The sequence below is a fragment of the Oreochromis niloticus genome, linkage group LG3 (genome assembly GCF_001858045.2).
Source record: "Oreochromis niloticus isolate F11D_XX linkage group LG3, O_niloticus_UMD_NMBU, whole genome shotgun sequence".
Lineage (NCBI taxonomy): Eukaryota > Metazoa > Chordata > Actinopteri > Cichliformes > Cichlidae > Oreochromis > Oreochromis niloticus.
Genome location: NC_031967.2, coordinates 23,591,262 through 23,615,111, shown reverse-complemented (window position 1 = coordinate 23,615,111; position 23,850 = coordinate 23,591,262). Strand labels below are relative to the sequence as shown.

Genomic DNA, 23,850 nt, shown 5'->3' with positions numbered 1-23,850 from the left:
TATTCCACCCATCCATCCATCCATGCTCTTCCATTTATCCTTGTCAGGGTCACGAGGTGGCTCAAGTTTATCCCAGCTACCATAGGGTGAGTTGCAGGGTACACCCTGAACAGCTCGCCAGTCTGTTGCAGGGCTAAAACATAGAGACAGACACTTATTCACACTCACATTCACACCTATGGGCAATTTAGAATTACCAATTAACCTAACCCCACTAAGTGCATACCTTTGGATTGTGGGAGGAAGCCGGAGTACCTGGACAGGCACGACATGTCAGATCATTTCATCAAGTAGCAAAGGATCTGCTATCATGCTGTAAAGGACCACCCAGACAGTGACTGTATCTGTACAAGGCTTTTTGCCAGTTTAATCAATAAATCATAAAGTTGACCTTGACGATCTTGGTGGCTCTAACCTAAATTTAAGTGGATTGTTAACATGACTCAACTCTTCACCCCTAAAAAACTTTATCCTAATTCATTTAAAACATTTCCAACTATCAAGTTTACATACAGAATGCTAATAATAGAGTAATAATGACTGAACCTAGCCCACTGAGTAACAGTGGGCTGGGAGGTCAGTTTCTTGATGATTAATGTGCAAATTGTTATGACCATTGATCAACAACCACTGACCAAAGACCACTGATCAATGGTCATGAGTACCATTCACAGAGAGTTGGGGAATGGCTGCAATCACAGCATTGTATGATGGTGACAGATGTACCCTTAGGCCCCCTTCTCGATTCAGAGATGGTCTTTCCCTTTTCACGTAAATGGCCTCCTTGACTCCGCGCTCAAACCAGCGTTCTTCCCTGTCCAGGATGTGTACATCCTCATCATTGAAAGAGTGTCCACTGGCCTGTAGGTCTAAATAGACTGCAGAGTCCTGGCCTGACAATTAGCTCTTCTGTGTTGTGCCATCCGCTTCACCAGAGGTTGTTTGGTTTCCCCGATGTATAAATCCTGGCAATCCTCCTGGCACTTAACAGCGTACACTATGTTACTCTGTTTGTGTCAGGGGACCCGATCCTTGGGATGGACCAATTTTTGGTGCAGCGTGTTTTGGGGTTTAAAAGCCACAGAGACCCGGTGTTTAGAAAAAATGCTTTTCAGCTGTTTCTGACACATTAAGAGATCACTAAAGGTTTTTGTTTAGGCAGCCGTTGTTCTTCTTTTCACCGATTCTGTTCATAATTTTTATGGACAGAATTTGTAGGTATACCCAAGTGGCAGAAGGCTTCCACTTGGGTAGTGTCAGAATCTTGTCTTTGCTTTTTGCAGATGTTGTGGTTTTGTTAACTTTATCAGGTGGGGGTCTCCAGCTTGCACTGGAGTGGTTTGCAGTTGAGTGTGAAGCAGGAATGAGAATCAGCACCTCAAAGTCTGAGGCCATGACCCTCAGCAAGAAAAGGGTGGAGTGCCCACTCCGGGTCAAGGACGAGTCCTCAGGTTGAGAAGTTTAAGTGTCTAGGGGTCTTCTTCACAAGTGAGGGGAGCGAGAGATCGACAGACGGATTGGTACTAAGGCTGAAGCAATGCAAACGCTGTACCAGTCAGTCATGGTGTAGTGAGAGCTGTGCGAAAAGTGAAGCTCTCAACTTTCCAGTTGATCTATGTCCTTATCCTCACCTATGGTCCACAGCTTTGGGTAGTGAGATTGCAGATAAAAGCGGCAGAAATTAGGATGGCTGACATCTCCCTTGGGGATAGGGTGAGACGTTCAGCTATCCGGGAGTGGCTTAGAGCAGAGACGCTACTCCTTCAGGCATGTCCCACCAGCAGGATCCCTGAGGGCAAACCCAGGACACACTGGAGAGACTATATCTCTTGGCTGGCCTGGGAAAACCTTGGTGTTTCCCTGGACAATCTGGAGGAGTTAACCAGGGAGAGGGAGGCTGGACTTCTCTGCTTAGGCTGCTTCCCCCACGACTCGGCAATGGATAAGTGGAGGAAGATGGATGGATGGATGGAATCTTTCTGGTTGAGCAGAACTGTGCACCTACCCTTGTCTGCTGCAAGGATGATAATGTTATTGTCATTACTAAGTGATCTGAGTGCATTTCTTTCCTCCATACTGATGTTAGATGCTGGGGGCTTTGCATTGTGAGACAGACTGAAACTTTCATCTGCAGCTGCTCTGCTTGCACATCTGTAATGTTGTTGTTTTAAATTCCTGATTCCAAAAAATGATTGCATCTACTTTTTGCAGCTTTCTCCTTGTAAGCTGGGAGCAATTCAGCAACACATTAGGGTCATGCTTAAACTAACCATGCAGATGAATGACCTCTTGTTGAGACATGAGGTGTATTTAAGCTAAATGTATTTTTTTCAGCTAAATGTATTAGTTTTACTCAGACAATAATTTAATTTAAACCTTTGACTTAAAATACATATTTACTTAAGGACAAATTGCTTCTGTTTATTTTTTTTTCATGTTAAGTGATTTTAATTTTTGGTAAAGTGAAATAAACAGTTTCAAACCAGAAATTCCAATTTTCCATTTTAACAATATAAAATTTCAATTCTTGATGTTTCTGATACACAATCTCTTCTATGATGAGAAATCAATTTGTGCAGCCACATGCGGAGTTTATGGGCATTTTACAATACACAGGCTTCACTATTTAAAGGGCTGTAGATGCCCTGTCTGCATAAGCAAAGTGTATTATGATGCAACAGTGACAGTTAACTTGACCCCATCTAAGGCAGTATGCTTGCATGTCACTCATAGTCTCAACGCTCTCTCACCCCAAGCTGTTTCCTGTTATTCTCTCTTAGCAGCATAAAAATAGGCAATGTTCTCTGCAACTCTGCACAAAGCTTCCAGTTTTGCACAGTTTCAGTCTGGCTAAGCAATCTAATGACCTATGACACAGTTTATAACTTAAAGGTGGCCTCTAATATACTGGCCTGTTATTAAATGAATAAAACAAAATACACAGCAAATAAGCACTAGAAAATATATTTTCCTACTAACATCGCAAATATCAGCTGCCTCCAATGCTTGGCTGTTACGTCCCCTGGCTAGTCTAGGGGGGGTTTGAAGGGACGAACATAAAGGTAAATAGTGAAGGAAGAGCCAAGATGGTAATTTTAAAAGGTTTATTTAATGCTAGTGATGAAATTTTGGTTCAGACTGAGGTATAACTTCAGGGAGAGCCAAGGCCAACATAACAAACAAAACATCCCTGATGTGAAAATAAAAGAAACTTACCTAACTCCAAAGAAAACAAAATATACAACCCATAACCATAACCTACCTAACAACACATAAACAGGAGAAAACAGGGTGTCAAAACAAGAGGCAGCTCTCCCCTACAGGCAGTCTGAACATGAACACAAAAATGCACATACAAGTCACAAAGGCATGCAAGCCTGCACAGATATGGCAATCAAAATGGCCAGAGGGCCCAGAAACACAGCTCCACAGGCCTTAAGTAGTGCTCTGCTGATTACCAATTAGCTGGACTCTGAGCAGCATCCAATCAGGACAGAGGAGGTGTAGCCTAGACAAAACAAAGAGTTAGTAGGGAGAAGAAACATCCTCCTAGGGGATGTAACATTGGCCTTCTAAATCTCATTTATGTCACTCCTCAAGACATGGACATTTTGTTTTGATTATTCAATTCTGACTTTCTAATGCAACTTTTATTCAGTTGCATTAGAAAGGTAGTCTGATGAGCTATTTGTTATAACTGCTCATTAATTTGAACAGTATTTCCATTTCTATGTCTTCATAGAAATCTAAATCAGTGGCCTTGATTCTCGACACAGGCTCCCCCTTCACTCTCCTGTTGGGTTAAGGCTGCAACTGGCCGATAATCTTTCAGGGATGAGGGTTTGCTGTTCTTGGGCACAGGGATGATGGTCGATCTTTTGAAGCATGTGGGGACCATAGACTTCGCCAGGGACTTGTTGAAGATGGAAGTGAACACACCTGCTAGCTGGTCAGCACAGCATCGCAGCAGATGGCCGGTGATGCCGTCTGGCCCCGCCGCTTTCCTTGTGTTCACTCTACTCAGTGCCGCTCGGACGTCGTGCTCCCGCGATCCTGATCACCGGTCTCTCGCTGATGACGTTACTGTCCTCGGTAGTCAGGCGGTAGTTAGCATTAGCCGCCTGGCTAACCTCAAAACGGGCTTAGAACTGGTTCAGCTCGTTGGTGAATGCAGAGTCGGCATTGATCGGCGCAGTGTCCCTGGCTTTGTAGTCCGTAATAGTGAGTAGTCCGTGCCACATACTCCATGTGTCGCCCTGGTGGAAGCGAGACTCCACGTGCTCCCAGTAGCGGCGTTTGGCATCTCTCACTGCATGCCATATGAGGCCGCTTTGTAGGCGCTCATATCGCCAGTGGCGAGACCCGCGTTGTAGGTGGCGGTCCTGGCATTCACTGCAGCGCGGATCGATCTGTCCACCCACGGTTTCTGGTTCGGGAATGTGGTGAATCTCGCAGTGGGGATAATCTCCTCTAGCATGTTGACGAAGCATACTGCTACTTCCGTAAACTTGTTGATGTCAACTGCGCATGCTCTGAACATGTCCCAGTCTACGTCCTTGAGTGCATCCTGTAGCGTAGCATCTGATTGGGCAGACCAACGTTTCACCTCCCTCGTGGTTACTTCTTCCCTCCGTATGTTTTGTGTATACTTTGGAATGAGGAAGATAGCGTTATGGTCAGACTTCCCAAAAGCCGGGTGGGAGACAGCTTTGTAGCTTGTATGGCGTGTAGCAGTGGTCCAAAATTTGTCCCCCCCTCGTCAGACACGAGACATGCTGGTAGAAGTTCGGCATGACTTGTCCGAGGTTCGCTTTAATAAAGTCCCCTGCTACAATGAGGGCTGTGCCCGGGTGCTTGTTTTGAAATGAACTCAGGACATGTAGTTCGGAAAAAGCCATACCTGTGTCCGCTTGGGGTGGGATGTAGACCACCGTGGTGATGACCGAGGTGAACTCAGGGCAGATAGAAAGGGCGGCACTTAATGCTCAGGAATTCCAGATGTGACGAGCAGATGCTGGAAAGACTAGAAATGTTCCTGGCATCACACCACTTTCTGTTTATCATGAAACACACTCCTCAAACTTCGGTTTTGTTCGACACTGCCGTTCTGTCCACGCGATGCACAAAGAATGAATCAGACGAAGTTACGCCCTGGTCCGGCACGGTGGGGGTCAGCCATGTCTCCGTGAATCACATAATACTGCAGTCCCTCATGTCACGTTGGAGGGTAACTCTTGTTCCTAGGTCATCGAGCTTGTTCTCCAACGATTGTACGTTGGCCAGTAGGATGCTGGGCAGTGGTGCGCAATGCGCCTGCTGTCTCAGTTTGTTCTGAACGCCAGCGCGTTTTCTCCGGTGCTTGTCACCGATCTTTACAAGTGATCTGCTGTTGTAGACTATAAAACTAGAGGATTTTGGAATGTAAACCAGAGCAAAAAATAAATAAACAACTAAAAAGGTGCATAGTCGGAGCGGTCAGGAAGGCGTCTGGACGTGGCCGTCTGGACGTGGCCTCCTCAAACACAGAAGTGTTTTTGAGTAGCTTATCTGCTTAGCAATTAAATTAAAAACTTTTAGAAACAGTTGTCAAACAGCTAACAGATCATCTGCAGAGGAATGGCTTATTTGAAGAGTTTCAGTCAGGTTTCAGAGCTCATCACAGCACAGAAACAGCTTTAGTGAAGGTTACAAATGATCTTCTTATGGCCTCTGACAGTGGACTCATCTCTGTGCTTGTCCTGCTAGACCTCAGTGCAGCGTTTGATACTGTTGACCATAATATCCTATTGGAGCGATTAGAACATGCTGTAGGTATTACAGGTACTGCACTGCAGTGGTTTGTATCATATCTATCTAATAGACTCCAATTTGTTCAAGTAAATGGAGAGGCCTCTTCACACACTAAGGTCAATTATGGTGTTCCACAAGGTTTGGTGCTAGGACCAATTCTGTTTACATTATGCATGCTTCCCTTAGGCAGTATCATTAGAGGACATAGTATACATTTTCACTGCTATGCAGATGACACCCAGCTCTATCTATCCATGAAGCCAGATAACACACACCAATTAGTTAAACTGCAGGAATGTCTTAAAGACATAAAGACCTGGATGGCCGCTAACTTTCTGCTTCTTAATTCAGATAAAACTGAGGTTATTGTATTCGGCCCTGAAAATCTTAGAAATATGGTGTCTAACCAGATTCTTACTCTGGATGGCATTACCTTGGCCTCCAGTAACACTGTGAGGAACCTTGGAGTAATTTTTGACAAGACATGTCCTTCAGCGCACATATTAAACAAATATGTAAGACTGCTTTCTTCCATTTGCGCAACATCTCTAAAGTTAGAAATATCCTGTCTCAGAGTGACGCTGAAAAACTAGTTCATGCATTTATTTACTTCCAGGCTGGACTACTGTAATTCATTATTATCAGAATGTCCTAAAAACTCGCTGAAAAGTCTTCAGCTAATCCAAAATGCTGCAGCAAGAGTCCTGACAGGGACTAGAAAGAGAGAGCAGATTTTCCAGTATTGGCCTCCCTTCATTGGCTTCCTGTTAAATCCAGAATTGAATTCAAAATCCTGCTCCTCACATACAAGGTCTTAAATAATCAGGCCCCATCTTATCTTAATGACCTTGTAGTACCATATCACCCTATTAGAGCACTTCACTCACACACTGCAGGCTTACTTGTTGTTCCTAGAGTATTTAAGTATATGTGAGTATTGTTTGTATATGTGTCTTTTTGGCTGCTCTTGCAACCAAATTTTCCCTTGTGGGACAATTAAAGGATTATTCTATTCTATTCTATTCTAAAAGTAGAATGGGAGGCAGAGCCTTCAGTTTTCAGGCCCCTCTTCTGTGGAACCAGCTTCCAGTTTGGATTCGGGAGACAGACACTATCTCTACTTTCAAGATTAGGCTTAAAACTTTCCTTTTTGCTAAAGCATATAGTTACGGCTGGACCAGGTGACCCTGAATCCTCCCTTAGTTATGCTGCAATAGATGTAGGCTGCCAGGGGATTCCCATGATGCATTGAGTTTTTCCTTTCCAGTCACCTTTCTCACTCAGTATGTGTTAATAGACCTCTCTGCATTGAATCATACCTGTTATTAATCTCTGTCCCTCTTCCACAGCATGTCTTTATCCTGTCTTCCTTCTCTCACCCCAACCGGTTGCAGCAGATTGCCACCCCTCCCTGAGCCTGGTTCTGCCAGAGGTTTCTTCCTTTTCACTGCCAAAGTGCTTGCTCATAGGGGGTCATATGATTGTTGGGTTTTTCTCTGTATCTATTATTGTACGATCTACTGTACAATATAAAGCGCCTTGAGGTGACTGTTGTTGTGATTTGGCGCTATATAAATAAAATTGAATTGAATGTTGGATGAAAACAATTACAGAAATCACTGTATTTTATGTCATTCTCCTTTTTTTCTTTTCAAAGGAATGTGAGCCCAGTCAGAACAGCATTCCCTGTTAGTGGGCTACGGACAGAAATAGTATGTTAACACTTCTTATCTTAATTCTAGTAATTTCTGTTTGGAAAGGACTTTTTTTGTCAGTTGATCTATCATTAATTATTCCTCTTAATTTCATTTGGTGCACAGAAAGAAAATTACCTCAGACTACCACTGCTGATTGAAGACTGGACTAAAGAACATGTAAAAGATTGGCTTGTGATTACACTTAAAGTACCAAATCATATTGCACAGAGTCTATATGACCAAGAAATGTCAGGGGCCTGCTTGGCGTCCTTTGAGAAACAAGATTTGGTTGACTTAGGTGTTCCACCTGCTCCAGCAATACAAATCATAAAACAGGTTGAGAAATTAATGAAGCCTTCAGGAACATCTGATTCAAGTGCAACAACAAAAAGGAGTCATTGTGAGATCAGAGAATCTGAACTATGGAAAAGTGCAGGTATTTCAGAAAATATTGCTGAAACTGAAACAGTGTCATCAGATTCAGGAATTCAAAGCCAAAGTTCTGTAGTGCAGATGTTGCAGACAGCAAGAGACAGAATAAGATCAGTAATAGACCAGAACACATGGATTGATACACAACCACCTGTGGAAATTGCTGACAACACAGCAGCTCTACAAATTAGGAGACCGACATGTCAGATCCGTCCCTTTGACGAGCACTCCTCCACATTCTACACTGAAAATTATGTTCTTCCTCCTTCAGCTGGTCCAAGTAATCTCCTTGACCCTGTCCATGAGTACCAGCTTCTGCCTAGTGCAAGTGAAGCCAGTGAAAGAGAGATCTTGTATGAATTCACAAAGGAAGTATTTAGCTTTGCTGCAAGCTGCATGAATTCGCGAACCAATGGAACTATTCACTTTGGAGTGAACAACCAACAAGGACCACAACATGGTCAGGTTATTGGGCACCTGATCACATCTTCCATCAAGTATACTGAGGCCTTCAAATCATCAGTGAGTGAATATTTTGAAGAACAATATGTAAATGCTGCCAAAATGTGCATCAGATTTCCTAACTTTATACAAGTTTGCTATGGAAATGGAACATCTACAGACAAATGGGTGATTGAGGTTGATGTCATTCCAACATTCTCAGAGACTCAGGAAAATCTTTTTTATACTCTACTGAATATTGATACAGCAGAAAAAAATCAACAATGCAAAACTGAATGCCTGTTTGTCAGGGATGGCCCAAGGTCTTTCAATATTTTAGCAGACACCAATCCTCGGGTCGTTCAGGAGAAAATAAAAAGGTTGACTGAGGAAGTCAAGCACTTGGCATCAGCACGCAAGTTAGCAGAAGAAAAGAATGAGAAATGCCAACCACAAGGCCACCAGGGTCAAAGGCTAAAGCAGTTGATAAGTCGGGGAAAAGATTCTTTTGAGAATTCCCTGCAAGTCATTGTGGTTACTGACAAATGTCATTCGACCCAACTGGAGCACTTGGATTTTCTGAGTGAGCTGAAGTTGTTTGCTGTTCTTGAATTTGACCCAGAATCTGATATAAACGGAACATGTAGTTTTTACAGAAGAGACCATATAGCCAATCTGCATTACCCACACATGTACACCACTCATGACAGTTTGACTGCAACCATTGGAAAACTGAACTTATTTAAGCAAACAAGTTGGATTTTCTGCAATGGAAAGGTGAATGAAGATAGTGAGACAAACAAGCCTCTCACAACCAGTGAATGGATTAAGAAACGCTCTGGTGAAATCACCCAAATGATTTCTGTGCTCTGCAACCCAGATTTGCTTTCCAAAGATAGACTCTTGGTGATATTTATTCTTCACTCTGCAGTAACTGACATTTCAAGCCCTATTCTGGAGACATTCTGTGCTATGTATCGCACACTGGAAGGAGCTGACAATATGATGTGTATATGTAAAGACTCCACTGTATTCATTCAGTGGAAAAAGCTGATTGCAGATCGGTGTAAGGAAGATCTCACCAGTAAATGCATTTATGAACTAAGTCTGAATGAAATATCCAGCACCATTAAAAAATTCAGACAACCTCAAACACAATCCTCCCAGAGATACTTGCCATCCACAGGCTCAAGTTCAGTTCAGCTGATAAGAAAAGATGAAGAGCTTTTTACTGCTTTGGACATATTGAGTGAAAATGAATGTGAGAACACAGAAATTGAAACAAATGATTCTTTTCAAGAGTTTAAGAAGAAAACAGAGGAGGATTTTTACAGAGGAGGACAAGTTACATGGTGGAATTTTTACCTTTCTGAGCAGACTGGCAGTCTGCCTTTCGTCAAGCGAGACAAATACAATGAACTGTTTGACTTGATCACACCTGTACAGGGCTACAAACTTCCGTGTGTAGTAATAAATCTATTCCATCACCCAGGATGTGGGGGAACAACTCTGGCAATGCATGTCCTTTGGAACCTAAGAAGAAAATTCAGATGTGCCGTTGTTAAAAACAACATGGAAAGTAATAAGGAAATTGCTGCCCAAGTCATGAATCTTGTGATATATGGCAAACAGGAGCAGCCAGGTTATGTGCCTGTTCTTCTCTTGGTGGACAACTGGGAAGATGTAGAAGACCTAAAACAGTGCATCCTGAATGTTGCCAGTAATAGAAAGCAACATAACAGTTGCATGGTAATTATACTGAACTGTGAGAGGACCCAGTTTCCCGAAAAGAGCTCCAGAAACACCCACTTTGAAAATGTGTTCATCACAAACAAGTTGTCAACTAAAGAACAGATTTTGTTTTCTGAGAAACTCGAACAGCTCAAAATTGACCATGAGAAACCCGAAACTTTCTATGCCTTTATGATCATGACAAATAATTTCAGTGAGACTTACATCACAGATCTGGTGAGCAACACTGTTAAAGATCTTGACACTACAAACCAACAGGGTCAGTTGTTGTCCTTCCTAGCTTTGCTGAACACTTATGTCAATGGATCCTACATGTCCCTGTCTCTGTGTGAAGCATTAGTGGGCATAAAGGATGCCCTGTGGAAGCAAGAAACTCTTGATGACAAAATGAATCCCTACTCTACACTGCTCATAACCTTCACCGTCGAAGAACATGGCACCTATCAAGCAGTGCGATTCTTGCACCAGATGATTGCAAGTAAGTGTCTTAAAGTTCTTAACCAAAAACATAAACTTTCTCTGTCTGAGATAACCATCAACATTTTGCACTGTGACAGAGTTTACAAGTCATGCATGGGAAAGGATTTTCTGATCCAAAACATTCAGAGCATGCTCATCACACGCCATAGAAAAGAGCAAGGAGATGACAAAGACACACTTTTTTCTCCCTTAATTGAAGAAATATATGCTGATGAAGGACCTGACAAAACCAAACAAGTCTTAGAAAGAGCCACAGTGAGGTTTGACAGAAGTGCAACACTACCGCAAGCACTGGCAAGGCACTTCTACTTGAAAGAAGAAGACTTCATATCAGCCCTGCGTTGGGCTTTGGATGCACAAAGTAAAAAACCAAATTCCTACATTGCAGATACAGTTGGACAAGTTTACAAGAGCCACCTCAAAAAGAAAATCAAAGATTCTCTAACTCCTGAAGAATTTGATGAATGCCTAAGATTGGGTGTCAAAGCCGTAAAAGCATTCCAGGAGTCACAGGAGCTAGCTAAAACAGATGAACAAGTAGATCCTTTTGATCTGCATAGCAGAAAGAGACCAAAGTCCTACAATACATCAGGCTATGTTGGAGAGACAGAAGTAATGATGATCCTTTTTGACATCATTAAAGATCTTCCCCTCTCTGGTGTTAGTGGCAGACATAAAAGAGATAAAATGCTTCAGTTTCTCAAAGGGCACCTTGAAGAGAAAAATCTTTATGATCACAGTAACACAACTGCCAATGAATTTGTGACTGTGCTGGCAGAACACAAGAAATTTCTTATCTCCTTGAGGCCAAGGCTGAAGGAAATTTTCAGTTTTTTTGAGAACTATTTCACATACCTAAAGCCTAGGTCAAAGGAAAGGGAAATGGCCGATGAAAGAAATAAACGAAAAGTATCTGAGTACTTCAGAAAATACATGCAAGTCTTCAGTAGTTCAGATGAGGAGAAAGCATCTGAAAAGGCCAGAAACCCCAATCTGAGTCTCAGTCAGGAGTTACTGGACCAGAAGTACTATCTGGAAACGAAGCGTGCAGACACATTTGCTGGACTTTTGCAGTGCTTGATCGATAAACATGGTACTGAAATGGAGCACATTGTGAAAAAATGGAAGTTTATCTATGAAAATTCATCATCTGTCTCAGAGACCGTAAGCTTCATTTTGGCAAACATAGTCTTGCACAGCATCAAGCCATCTTCAAAGTTACTGAAAAAATATGAAGAGCTGGTTGAACTTCTGAATGAGGAACTGCAAAAAGAGGGCACTCATTCAAATCTAACAGAACTGTACTACCTCTCCATGCTGCTCCTGTGGCCTACAAAAGACAAGAAGCTTGAAAGCTTAGAAGCACATCGAAATATCAGCACATATGTCACATCAGCCAAGAAATCATTTCATCGGCGCTTCTCTTACATGTTTCCAGCAAGGAGTACTATAGCTCATTTCTTTCTTGGAAAATCCAGTGGACTAAAGCGAGTAGTTTCTAAAGCGAAACTTGATCAAATTGTGGCCCGTGCTTCAAAACAAGACTCCACTTACAGTGATGAGAGTACTTATTCACGAAACCCTCATCATCTTTGGCAGAGCGGTGCAGCATGGAACTACCCAGAGGTGCAGAGGGAGCTGTTGAGGATCAAAGGGAAATCAGAAAATGGTGAACTTTATGTTAACTATGGAGCTAACCTAAAAATACTGGTGCGCCCAGTTTACTTGGGTGATATTCGAAGTGGATACAGTCAAGAGGAAGTATCCTTTTATCTTGGATTTACTATGGAAGGGCCTGTGGCCTATAATATTAAGTATGTAAATGACCAGTGAAAGCAAAAACATAATGTGCTATGGGGAGACTGTTTACTTTTCTGGCAACAGAAATAGCAACATGGGAAGAAGACACAAGAGAGGCTCAGTAGAGAGACAAAATGGCTAAAATAATGAAATAGGCTCATTTTACAGTGTCTTACATACTTTAAGATAAAATCTATCTGTTGATTTTAAAAAAACAACATATTTTGGTTGTTTTGGTTTTTTTTGTTGTTGTTGTCTTTTGTTTGTTTTACAAAACAATAGTGTGTTCTTGGGGGTATAATATGTAATATTACTTTGTTCAGTACTGGGCTGATCACCGCTAAGGACTGATAGAAGACCATTAAGCAATGTTATCAGTATAGTGGTGTGTCCTGATTTCCTATGTTTTTTGTAAATGGTATATCAGTTTTTAAATTCTGTTAATAGGCCACGTAAAACCAGAGCTATGATTGCTATACATAGTGCTTTTTTTCTTTTTCTTTTTTAAGGAAAAGACAAAATTTTAGGAGTGACTGTGGTGAGAGAGCAATAAACTTTGATATCAAGTTAGCCAAAAAGCCACCACAGGCAGATTACAATGTAAACTATGATTTTGGAGTGGCACAAATAATTTGTGTGGTCTCTTATTGTTGCACAATTCTGTAATTTCAGTGGCATTATTCTGTAATTTAAGTTAATTATAAGTTGTTAGGTTTTTTAATTTACAATTTAGATTTGCATTTCAAGTGATGATTTGTTAAACAATTACATTAAAAAGTATAACTTTTTTTCCTACTCAGACATTATGATTTTTTGTGGGGGGGTTAGATCAATTGTGTCCATACTTTTTGACACAGTATGTCAAAAAACAACTGTAAATTCAGACATGTGAGTTTGTGCTTGAAGGAATGATATCAAACAAGGAAGGATTTTTAAAGGTGAAAAATAAAGGTAAAATCCAAAGTCATGAAAAACAGTGAAAAACAAAATGGTAGTGAAAAACAATTCCCAACTAGACACAAGAATAAAATGAATATTAAAAATCAAGTATGAAAGTTAAAAATCAAAATTATAAAGGTGTGCAAATCAGCAGTGTGCGGATTGACAGTGAACAGTCAAAAACAGTTATGAGGTATATTAAGTACATTATTTTGTTATAAAGTGCACGTGCAATGGTGTGATATCAGATAAACCAGATCAGAAGTACATTATTGTAGTTGTTATTAAGTGCATGTGCAATGGTGAGTAGCCATACAGCACTGTGCAAAAAATTTAGGCACGTGTGGAAAAAATGCTGTACACAAAGAATGCTTTCAGAAATAAAAGTGTTAATCATTTATTCTCATCAATCACCAAAATGCAGTGAATGAACAACCGCCAAATCTAAATCACATCAATATTTGGTGTGACCACCCTTTGCCTTCTTCTAGGTAGACTTGCACACAGTTTCTGAAGGAACTCTGTGGGTAGGTTGTTCCAAACATCTCAGAGAACTAACCACAGATCTTTTGTGGATGTATGCTTCCTCACATCCTTCTGTCTCTAATCCCAGACACACTCCATGATGCTGAGATCAGGGCTCTGTGGGAGCCCTACCATCACTTCCAGTACTTCGTTCTACTTTACGCTGAAGATTTTGTGATTTTATTCTATGTATCAGTTTTGGCATGTCAAGTGTACAGGACTTTGTTTTCAGTTGGGAGTTGTTCTAAAAGTGAAATATAAATAAATTGCTTGCTTGCTTCCGTTCCCTTAAGGCCAACACAGATAATGAAGAGTAACTTCTTCCACCAGGTGTAAGACTGGACTCTCTAAATACAGTACTGTGCAAACGTTTTAAGCAGGTGTGAAAAATGTTGTAAACAAAGAATGCTTTCAGAAACATAAATTATTGTTCATGGGCCCCAAAAGTATTCTGCAGCAGGACAACGAGCCCAAACACACAGCCAAAGTCATTAAGAACCAGAAAAATAAAATATAAAATGATGATTAGAATGAAATTTAAAATAATACAATCAGTACAAATAGCAAAAAATAAAATGGTATAAAATGATAATTAGAATTAAATTTAAAAACATTGTTCTGCAGATAAGGAGCAGCAACAGAGAATGCGGTGACCCCTCTGAGCTTCCTCTTGGACCTGGGTACCTCCAGGAGCAGCATGTCAGCTGACCTGAGAAACCTGGGGGATGAGTAAGGATGAAGCTCAGAGAGGTAAGTTGGGGCAAGACCATTTAAACATTTAAAAACAAACAGGAATTTTAACCCTGGAGAACCCATGGGGTCAGATCCGACCCCATTGGTTTTCTAGGGAAACCATGGGGTCAAATTTGACCCCATGGGTTCTCCAGGTTTAAAATAGAAGTCTAAGATACGCAGGCAGCCAATGGAGTGAAGCCAGGCCAGGATGGGAGTTATGTGCTCTCTTTTACGAGTTCTGGTTAAAAGTCAAGCAGCAGCATTTTGAACCAGCTGCAGACGAGAGAGAAGACACCAAACTCCTAAATATAGTGCATTACAGTAATCTAGACAAGATGAGATAAAAGCATGGATTACTGTTTCAAAATGTGGCCTGGATAAAATAGGTCTTAACTTTGCCAAGCGCCTGTTCTTGAACTTCTGTTGTCTACGTCTTTCCCTTTCTTATCCCTCAGTTGTGTCTCTTTCATTTGTAATAACTTAACAGTTAATAAAATGAAATAAAATAAATAAATAATAATAAAGATCAATCAAGTGGTCCTTTGGGAGGAGTTGGACCGCTTTCCTTTCGATGCTGTGCGCAGTGATCTATCAGGCACCAGAGTAGAATTAAGATTTTTTTATGGGAAATTTTTTTGGTGGGGGGTGAAATTAGGGTGGGTGTCAACATATAAGAATGTTTTAATTGTTGAGGATTTTAATATTCATGTGTGTTTCTCTGGGAAGACTGTGGTAGAAGACTTCTTAGATTTGTTGGACGCCTTTGGCCTCACTCAGTCGGTGAATGGCCCAACCCATGGACACGCGCACACACTGGACCTTGTTTTATCTTATGGTTTATCAATTTGTAACTTGGAAGTTTGTGATGCAGTATTTTCAGACCACATGCCTGTTTTATCTGATTTTATTCAATCTGTTGAGCCCTGTACTCCTGCTCGGTGCTGCTGTGTTTTTAGCCTTTTACCGCTGCTCATTTCTCTGCTGTTTTTAATCATTTAGAGTCTGTGTCTGAGGAGCTTTTTCTATATTTTAATTCCTTGTGCCATGCTGTTCTGAATTCTGTGGCCCCAATTAAAACCAGCTGATCAAACCGAGGTCAAACCCTTGGTTAAGTGACCATACCCGTGCTATTAATTAACGAAAGACCAAGACAGACTTTTAATTCATTTGAAAGCCTGATGCTTAGCCTCGTCCACCCCAGCTGTAAAACTCAGAAACCAGTCTTACTTGTTATCATCTATCGTCCACCTGGGCCTTACACAGAGTTTCTGTCTGATTTCTCAGACTTTTTATCTGATTTAGTGATCAGCTCAGATAAAATAATTATTGTGGGTGATTTTAACATCCATGTAGATGCTAAAAATGACAGCCTCAACATGGCATTTAATCTGTTATTAGACTCAATTGGCTTCTCTCAAAATGTAAAAGAACCCGCCCACCACTTTAATCACACTCTAGATCTTGTTTTAACATATGGCATAGAAACTGAACATTTAACAGTGTTTCCTGAAAACCCTCTGCTGTCTGATCATTTCCTGATAACATTTACATTTACAATAATTGATTACACAGCAGTGGAGAGTAGACTTTATCAAAGTAGATGTCTTTCTGAAAGTGCTGTAACTAAGTTTAAGAATATAATCCACCCACTGTTATCATCTTCAATGCCCTGTACCAACATAGAGCAGAGCAGCTATCTGAACGCTACTCCAACAGAGGTCGATTATCTTGTTAATAATTTTACCTCCTCACTACGTACGACTCTGGATACTCTGGATAGCTCCTGTGAAAACTAAGGCCTCAAATCCGAAATACCTGACTCTGTAGTATAATTCTCAAACACGTAGCCTAAAGCAGATAACTCGTAAGCTGGAGAGGAAATGGCGTGTCACAAATTTAGAGGATCATCATTTAGCCTGGAGAAATAGTTTGCTGCTTTATAAGAAAGCCCTCCGCAAAGTCAGAACATCTTACTATTCGTCACTGATTGAAGAAAATAAGAACAACCCCAGGTTTCTCTTCAGCACTGTAGCCAGGCTGACAAAAAGTCAGAGCTCTACTGAGCCAACAATCCCTTTAATGTTAACTAGTAATGACTTCATGAACTTCTTCACAAATAAAATTTTTATCATTAGAGAAAAAATTACCAATAATCATCCCACAGATGTAATATTATCTACAGCTACTCTTAGTACCATTGATGTTAAGTTAGACTCTTTTACTCCAATTGATATTTCTGAATTAACTTCAATAATTAATTCCTCCAAACCATCAACGTGTCTTTTAGAGCCCATTCCTACAAAACTGCTCAAAGAAGTCCTGCCATTAATTAATTCTTCGATCTTAAATCTGATCAACCTATCTCTAATAATTGGCTATGTACCACAGGCCTTCAAGCTGGCTGTAGTTAAACCTTTACTCAAAAAACCATCTCTAGACCCAACTGTCTTAGCTAATTATAGGCCAATCTCCAACCTTCCTTTCATATCAAAAATCCTTGAAGGAGTAGTTGTCAAACAGCTAACAGATCATCTGCAGAGGAATGGCTTATTTGAAGAGTTTCAGTCAGGTTTCAGAGCTCATCACAGCACAGAAACAGCTTTAGTGAAGGTTACAAATGATCTTCTTATGGCCTCTGACAGTGGACTCATCTCTGTGCTTGTCCTGCTAGACCTCAGTGCAGCGTTCGATACTGTCGACCATAATATCCTATTAGAGCGACTACAACATGCTGTAGGTATTACAGGTACTGCACTGCAGTGGTTTGTATCATATCTATCTAATAGACTCCAATTTGTACAAGTAAATGGAGAGTCCTCTTCACACACTAAGGTCAATTATGGTGTTCCACAGGGTTCAGTGCTAGGACCAATTCTATTTACATTATACATGCTTCCCTTAGGCAGCATCATTAGAAGACATAGCATACATTTTCACTGCTATGCAGATGACACGCAGCTCTATCTGTCCATGAAGCCAGGTAACACACACCAATTAGTTAAACTGCAGGAATGTCTTAAAGACATAAAGACCTGGATGGCCGCTAACTTTCTGCTTCTTAATTCAGATAAAACTGAGGTTATTGTATTCGGCCCTGAAAATCTTAGAAATATGGTATCTAAGCAGATTCTTACTCTGGATGGCATTACCTTGGCCTCCAGTAATGCTGTGAGGAACCTTGGAGTCATTTTTGACCAGGACATGTCCTTCAATGCACATATTAAACAAATATGTAAGACTGCTTTCTTCCATTTGCGCAACATCTCTAAAATTAGAAATATCCTGTCTCAGAGTGATGCTGAAAAACTAGTTCATGCATTTATTACTTCCAGGCTGGACTACTGTAATTCTTTATTATCAGGATGTCCTAAAAACTCGCTGAAAAGTCTTCAGCTAATCCAAAATGCTGCAGCAAGAGTCCTGACAGGGACAAGAAAGAGAGAGCAGATTTCTCCTGTTTTGGCTTCCCTTCATTGGCTTCCTGTTAAATCCAGAATTGAATTCAAAATCCTGCTCCTCACATACAAGGTCTTAAATAATCAGGCCCCATCTTACCTTAATGACCTTGTAGTACCATATCACCCTATTAGAGCACTTCGCTCTCGCTCTGCAGGCCTACTTGTTGTTCCTAGAGTATTTAAAAGTAGAATGGGAGGGAGAGCCTTCAGTTTTCAGGCCCCTCTTCTGTGGAACCAGCTTCCAGTTTGGATTCGGGAGACAGACACTATCTCTACTTTCAAGATTAGACTTAAAACTTTCCTTTTTGCTAAAGCATATAGTTAGGGCTGGACCAGGTGACCCTGAATCCTCCCTTAGTTATGCTGCAATAGACGTAGGCTGCTGGGGATTCCTATGATGAATAGTTTTTCCTTTCCAGTCACCTTTCTCACTCAGTATGTGTTAATAGACCTCTCTGCATCGAATCATATCTGTTATTAATCTCTGTCTCTCTTCCACAGCATGTCTTTATCCTGTTTTCCTTCTCTCACCCCAACCGGTCGCAGCAGATGGCCTCCTCTCCCTGAGCCTGGTTCTGCCCGAGGTTTCTTCCTGTTAAAGGCAGTTTTTCCTTCCCACTGTTTTTCTCTGTACCTATGAAACGCCTTGAGGCGACTTTTGCTGTGGTTTGGCGCTATATAAATAAAATTGAATTGAAATTGAATTGAATTACATGGTTATAATAGCAGGCAGATAAAAGCAAAGTGATGAATATTGTTTTCGGACATTTCATTAATTAAAAGTTTGAAAGAGCAGAGATAATAAATTAAAAGGAAAACTGTTGCAGGTTATGGATGTGAGTGAAAGTAGTCCTCTGTGACATGAACACTGGGACAGAAGATTGAGGAGCTGAGCACTGAAGCAGCGCAAAGTACCCCCACCTGCTATATAAATATTATAATAAAATCATTTTAATATAAGGAATACAAACTTCTAATTCTAATGAATTCACAAAGCTTCAAAATCTAAAATGTACAAAGGAAAAACAAAGGGAATAAAAAATGGCTCTATTTGCTGATGATTGTAGGTGGGTGACTTTCCTTACACACTTAGAAAATTAAAGGCATTCAAATTAAATGAGACGTCTGTTCCTCCCGATGTAACCCAGCTCTGACATCATTTGTCAGAAAAAAGTGTTAGCTTGTGTCAATCTAAACACATCTGCACCAAGAGTGCAGTGCAGTGTACTTCACTTTATTTGGCAAGAAGTTCGACAACAACACATCATCAATCTGTCGATCCAATCGACATCTATCAATTAAAAAAAAATTAAAGTAAGCTTTAAATTTCCAGTTGAACAAATTCCACCGAGCAGTCCTAACCTTTAAAACTAATCCCTCTTCTTCCTCTTCTGTGTTTCGTGCATCATTCTCCATCTCTGAGTGATGTTATCTCATATTCTTTTCTCTCCCTGGGAAATACTGCAAATGTACCTTTAGCTAGCAGACACACTGTGTGACTAATTGCACAGAAACAGTTTGCTGATATTTGTTGAGCTGTTAAGAAGGTTACATGTGTATTACTCTTAAAGTATACAATCAAGAGAGAGTTCACGATCACTGGTTAGCAGGACAGAGAAAGAGAGAAGCAGCTCATGAGCTGAAGCATCATCTGTGAGGCAGGGTGGATGCTGTGTCATGACAGTGTAGATGTATTTAGTGCCTTTTAATAATAATGTACAGATTCCTATCATAAATTTTAAATGTAATTCCACTTGTTTGTTTTTGGAACAGTGCACCACTAGATGTCAGTAGACTACAGACTGCAGTCAGCTGAGTTCTGTTGTCTTGCCCCTCCAAAGTGCATAATCCTAGCTATGGTGGCCAGTGCTGTAACTGCAATAAGTTAATTAACCGATTCGCACTACAACCTGGTTTGCCTCTTATCTGTAGTTATTTTTATTTAATTTAATAACTGTACAATACTCTGTATATAGTATCCATTGTCCTTAATGTAAATATGTAAGAAAAATTGTGTATGTTTCTGTTCTGTGTCCTGTGTACTGTTTGTTGTATATGTGTCTTTTTGGCTGCTGTTACAACCAAATTTCCCCTTGTGGGACAATTAAAGGATTATTCTATTCTATTCTATTCTATTCTAGTGATGCGCGAATCATGAACAAATCGTTCAATACTCGAGAATCACTTTACTGACTCGTAAATCATGATTCACAAGCCCAACTGACTCACTGACTCATCCCTGTTGCTGTTAGCAAACTTTTTTCATTAGTATAAATATATCTAGCTTATAATAAAAATTGTGGGGGGAAAAACCACATCCAGTTTCTTAACAAAAACATTTCTGCTCTGAACTGGAAGAAAAAACCCTGAGTAGAAGCTCACATCAAGACAATAGCTCCTCGGTTCACAGTAGCATCGCTCTGCTAACATGCTAACAGCACATTTTAGCTACTCACCCCCTCCCTTCCTGTGCTGAATCGTAGCGTAAGCGAATCACTCAGGACTCACTTGCCCCCTCCCTTGCTGTGCTGAATCATAGGGCAAACGAATCACTCAGGACTCACTCACCCCCTCCCTCCTGGCTCACAGCTTCTTCTTCTTCTTGGTTGGAGACCAATGTTAAGGTGCATTCCCGCCCCCTGGCTCACAGCTCAGTGGACATTTAGATGAGAAAATATATATTTGACACATTTGAGGAAAATACTAATAAAATAAAATAAAAATAAATAAAATAAATCTTCCCTTTAGAAATGTTTTTTGCTCCATGAAAATAGTTGTTTTTCTTTTTCAATCACTCATCTTAGCAGTAGGATATACATGAAAAGAGAAACAAATTAAGTTTGAGTGAAAATGTACATTTTTTGCACTCTGGTCAACTGGTCAACTGACTCAGTGACTCAAATGACTCAAAAAACCCGATTCACTTTGGTGAGTGACTCATTAAAACTCGATTCAGTAAAAAGAATCAAATTTACCATCACTAATGGTGGCTGCAGGAGGACAAAAAACTCTGACTGGTTGATCCATATGGAGTGTAGGCTGTCAGTCTGGTCTATTACCTGAGCTCTACATCTATTTAATCTGGAGGAGGCTTAACAAGGTCATGAAAAGAATCTGAATAGAGCTTTGTGAGTTACTGAAAGCCATTTTGGACAGTTGTAAAACTGAACTAGTAAAATGCATGACTTTGGAAAAGCTTACTGAATAGAGTTCAGATGAAACAATATTTTAATTTCAGTTCCACATGTCCTACGATCTTGATTATATTTAAGATCTTTGGATATGGTGTTCAATAAAGAGCAATGAGGCTGTAATGAACACCATATTTTAACCACACTTTTGGCAAACACATGTATTTACCTATTTATTTATATGCCTGTCTTCTTTTCTTGTTTTCCCTTTTATCCATCACATTATTTTTCTAATGTAAGTGGAGTCATAAAAACTTGTGGCAGATATGAGAAGACTCCTTGGGCATCATTTACTACTATGTGCAAAGACATGTTTTAATGTGTGCAACAAAAAACAACGAACAAATAAATAAATAATAAATAAATTGTATTTATGTAGCACCTTTCTAGACAGAATCACAAAGTGCTGCACATATGATAACAAATAATAAAAGGGTAAAACAGACAATATAAAACAGGCAGAAATTTAACCAAAAACCGTTTAAAAAGGTGAGTTTTGAGTTGATTTTTAAAAACAACTACTGATTCCACAGTTCTTAATGTATGAGGCAGAGAGTCCACAGTCTCATGGCCACAGTGGCAAAAGCTCTGTCACCCTTAGTTCTCATCTTAGTCTGTTTTATAGCAAGTAAGCCCTGATCAGATGACCTCAGGGACCTGCTAGGCACATCGGGCTGTAGCAAATAACTGCAACATGAAAATTATTGTCAGATTTATAAAATGTGTACCAACCTGTTTTGTTCTTTCCTTGATGCATATGTTAATGAATCCAAATGAGTGAAAATCAGTGTTCACCATCTGTAACCTGCACACTGTCACACACTCTTTCTCCAGATAAAGAATCATGCTTACCTCATGGTAAGATGGGTAAATGGTGAGGATACTGTAAGAGAGTGTGGTTAAGAGAGGGAGAATAAATAACTAAATAATAAGCTTGGCTTCAATAACATAGGTCTAAATATTGTTTTCCCTGAGACACGCTGGCTCATGTAAACTAGCAAATAAATAAAAAAGAAAAAAAAATAATTTCAATTCAATGTTATTTATATAGCACCGAATCAAAATAGCAGTCGCCTCAAGGTGCTTTATATTGTAAGGTAAAGACTGTACAACAATACCGAGAAAACAGAGAAAACTCCAACTCCAACTATCATATGATCTATCCCTATGAGCACTTTGGCAAGAGTGGGAAGGAAAAACTCCCTTTTAACGGGAAGAAACCTCCAGCGTAACCAGGCTTATGGAGGGAAAACCATCTAACAGTCAAATGTTTGATCATTTCTGAGACAGTCCCACACTTGTATGGACAAATTCAGGTATGAAAGTATGAATGTTTTGTGTGTGAAATTCACTGTTCACGAACGAGGCACTTAGACTGTAAACAGCATTTTAATGTCACAGTTATTTGAGCTGAGGGTAACTCTATCAGATGGAAGCAAATACTATTTTTATAATAGGTCTATCTGATGATTATTTATTAATCTTTTAGCGGTCCAACACTAGAAATTATAAAAACTATTACAAATACACAAAGAAAATGGTGATCACAGTTGTGGAGAATCGTGAAATACTCGTGTGAATTGTGTTGTTATGGATGTTTTTCAGTTTATTTCATATAAAGGATGAATAATGAAGAAAAACATTCTAGATTTTTGCATTTTTATTGTTAAAAACTGCTCAAGATGTTGCTCAGTCACATTTCCATAACAGATGGTGTCAGATCTTTATGCAGTGTCGGTGAGACGATCTTGCAACAGATCAGTCAGACAACACACTCAAGCGGACACTCCTCTGTAGAAGGAAACATGGAAAGTGTGAGGTAATCAGTGCACAACATCAATTTGTATTTCAGGCTATTTTTATAGAGAACTTCACCACCAATGTAAAAGTACCGGTTTTAGGAAGATGAACAATATTTTCAGGAAGGATGCCGGTCTGCAAGCAGAGCTGGTTGAACTTCACCTCAGCGCTGAGGTCCAGACTACGTCCTGTGAAACCACGTGATGTAAATCTGCTGCTGTAACTTTACTTAACAGTTTACTGAACACAGCTAAATGCAACTTTACCATATACCGTAATCTCTTTTCAACAAAGGTTTCACTCCGTCCGGTGTTGATGTAATGATTCAGGCCGTACTCGTCAGGCTTCCCATCGACCACACGCATTTCAGTCACATACCCCATGACTGACAAAAAGGGAAAGAGCAGAAAAAAAGTAATTAACCGTGGTGGTTAAACTGTTTCCTGTCTTTGTGGGCGTACTCACAGGGAATTTTCCAGGCAAGTCAGTCTTGGTGGCTAAAGTCTCTATTTTCCAACATGTATCTCTACAGGTACAAAGACATACCATTAATCATCAATGTAAATATTTTAATGCTATCCAAATGGTGTTTGCTTTGTCTGTCCTCTCGCACTCACAGAGGAAATGAGGACGCCACCTTAAAAACCCATCTTCAGTTGGCTCAACCATGGCTGTGCCGGACTTCATACTGGCTTTGTGACAGACAAACCACTTAAATTAGAGCAAACTCCAGTCAAGTACCACTTACCTGCAATCTGTGGACACACAAATGGAAAGCACTGAGAATTATACAGAAGCATAAGAGCTGTT

General features: G+C 40.2%; 1 protein-coding gene and 2 long non-coding RNA genes across 3 annotated transcripts in view; 2 read left to right on the top strand and 1 right to left on the bottom strand.

Annotated features, from left to right (window-relative positions):
• Positions 1-14,658, top strand: part of LOC102082954 (uncharacterized) — a 28,510-nt gene extending 13,852 nt beyond the window's left edge. The window contains exons 4-6 of the mRNA XM_019356911.1: positions 7,448-7,502; positions 7,611-7,664; positions 14,481-14,658. Coding sequence (XP_019212456.1) covers positions 7,448-7,502; positions 7,611-7,664; positions 14,481-14,564 — 193 coding nt within the window. The 3' untranslated portion in view covers positions 14,565-14,658. The remainder of the gene's footprint in view (positions 1-7,447; positions 7,503-7,610; positions 7,665-14,480) is intronic.
• Positions 14,659-22,885: 8,227 nt separating this feature from the next.
• On the bottom strand, positions 22,886-23,250 carry LOC112844477 (uncharacterized). The gene is made up of 2 exons (XR_003217203.1): positions 23,133-23,250; positions 22,886-23,031 (listed from the first exon to the last, which is right to left on the bottom strand). It is a non-coding gene; the product is annotated as an uncharacterized LOC112844477 (long non-coding RNA).
• LOC102078182 (uncharacterized) lies at positions 22,946-23,513 on the top strand. The gene is made up of 3 exons (XR_266338.4): positions 22,946-23,059; positions 23,163-23,245; positions 23,335-23,513. It is a non-coding gene; the product is annotated as an uncharacterized LOC102078182 (long non-coding RNA).
• Positions 23,514-23,850: the final 337 nt, after the last annotated feature.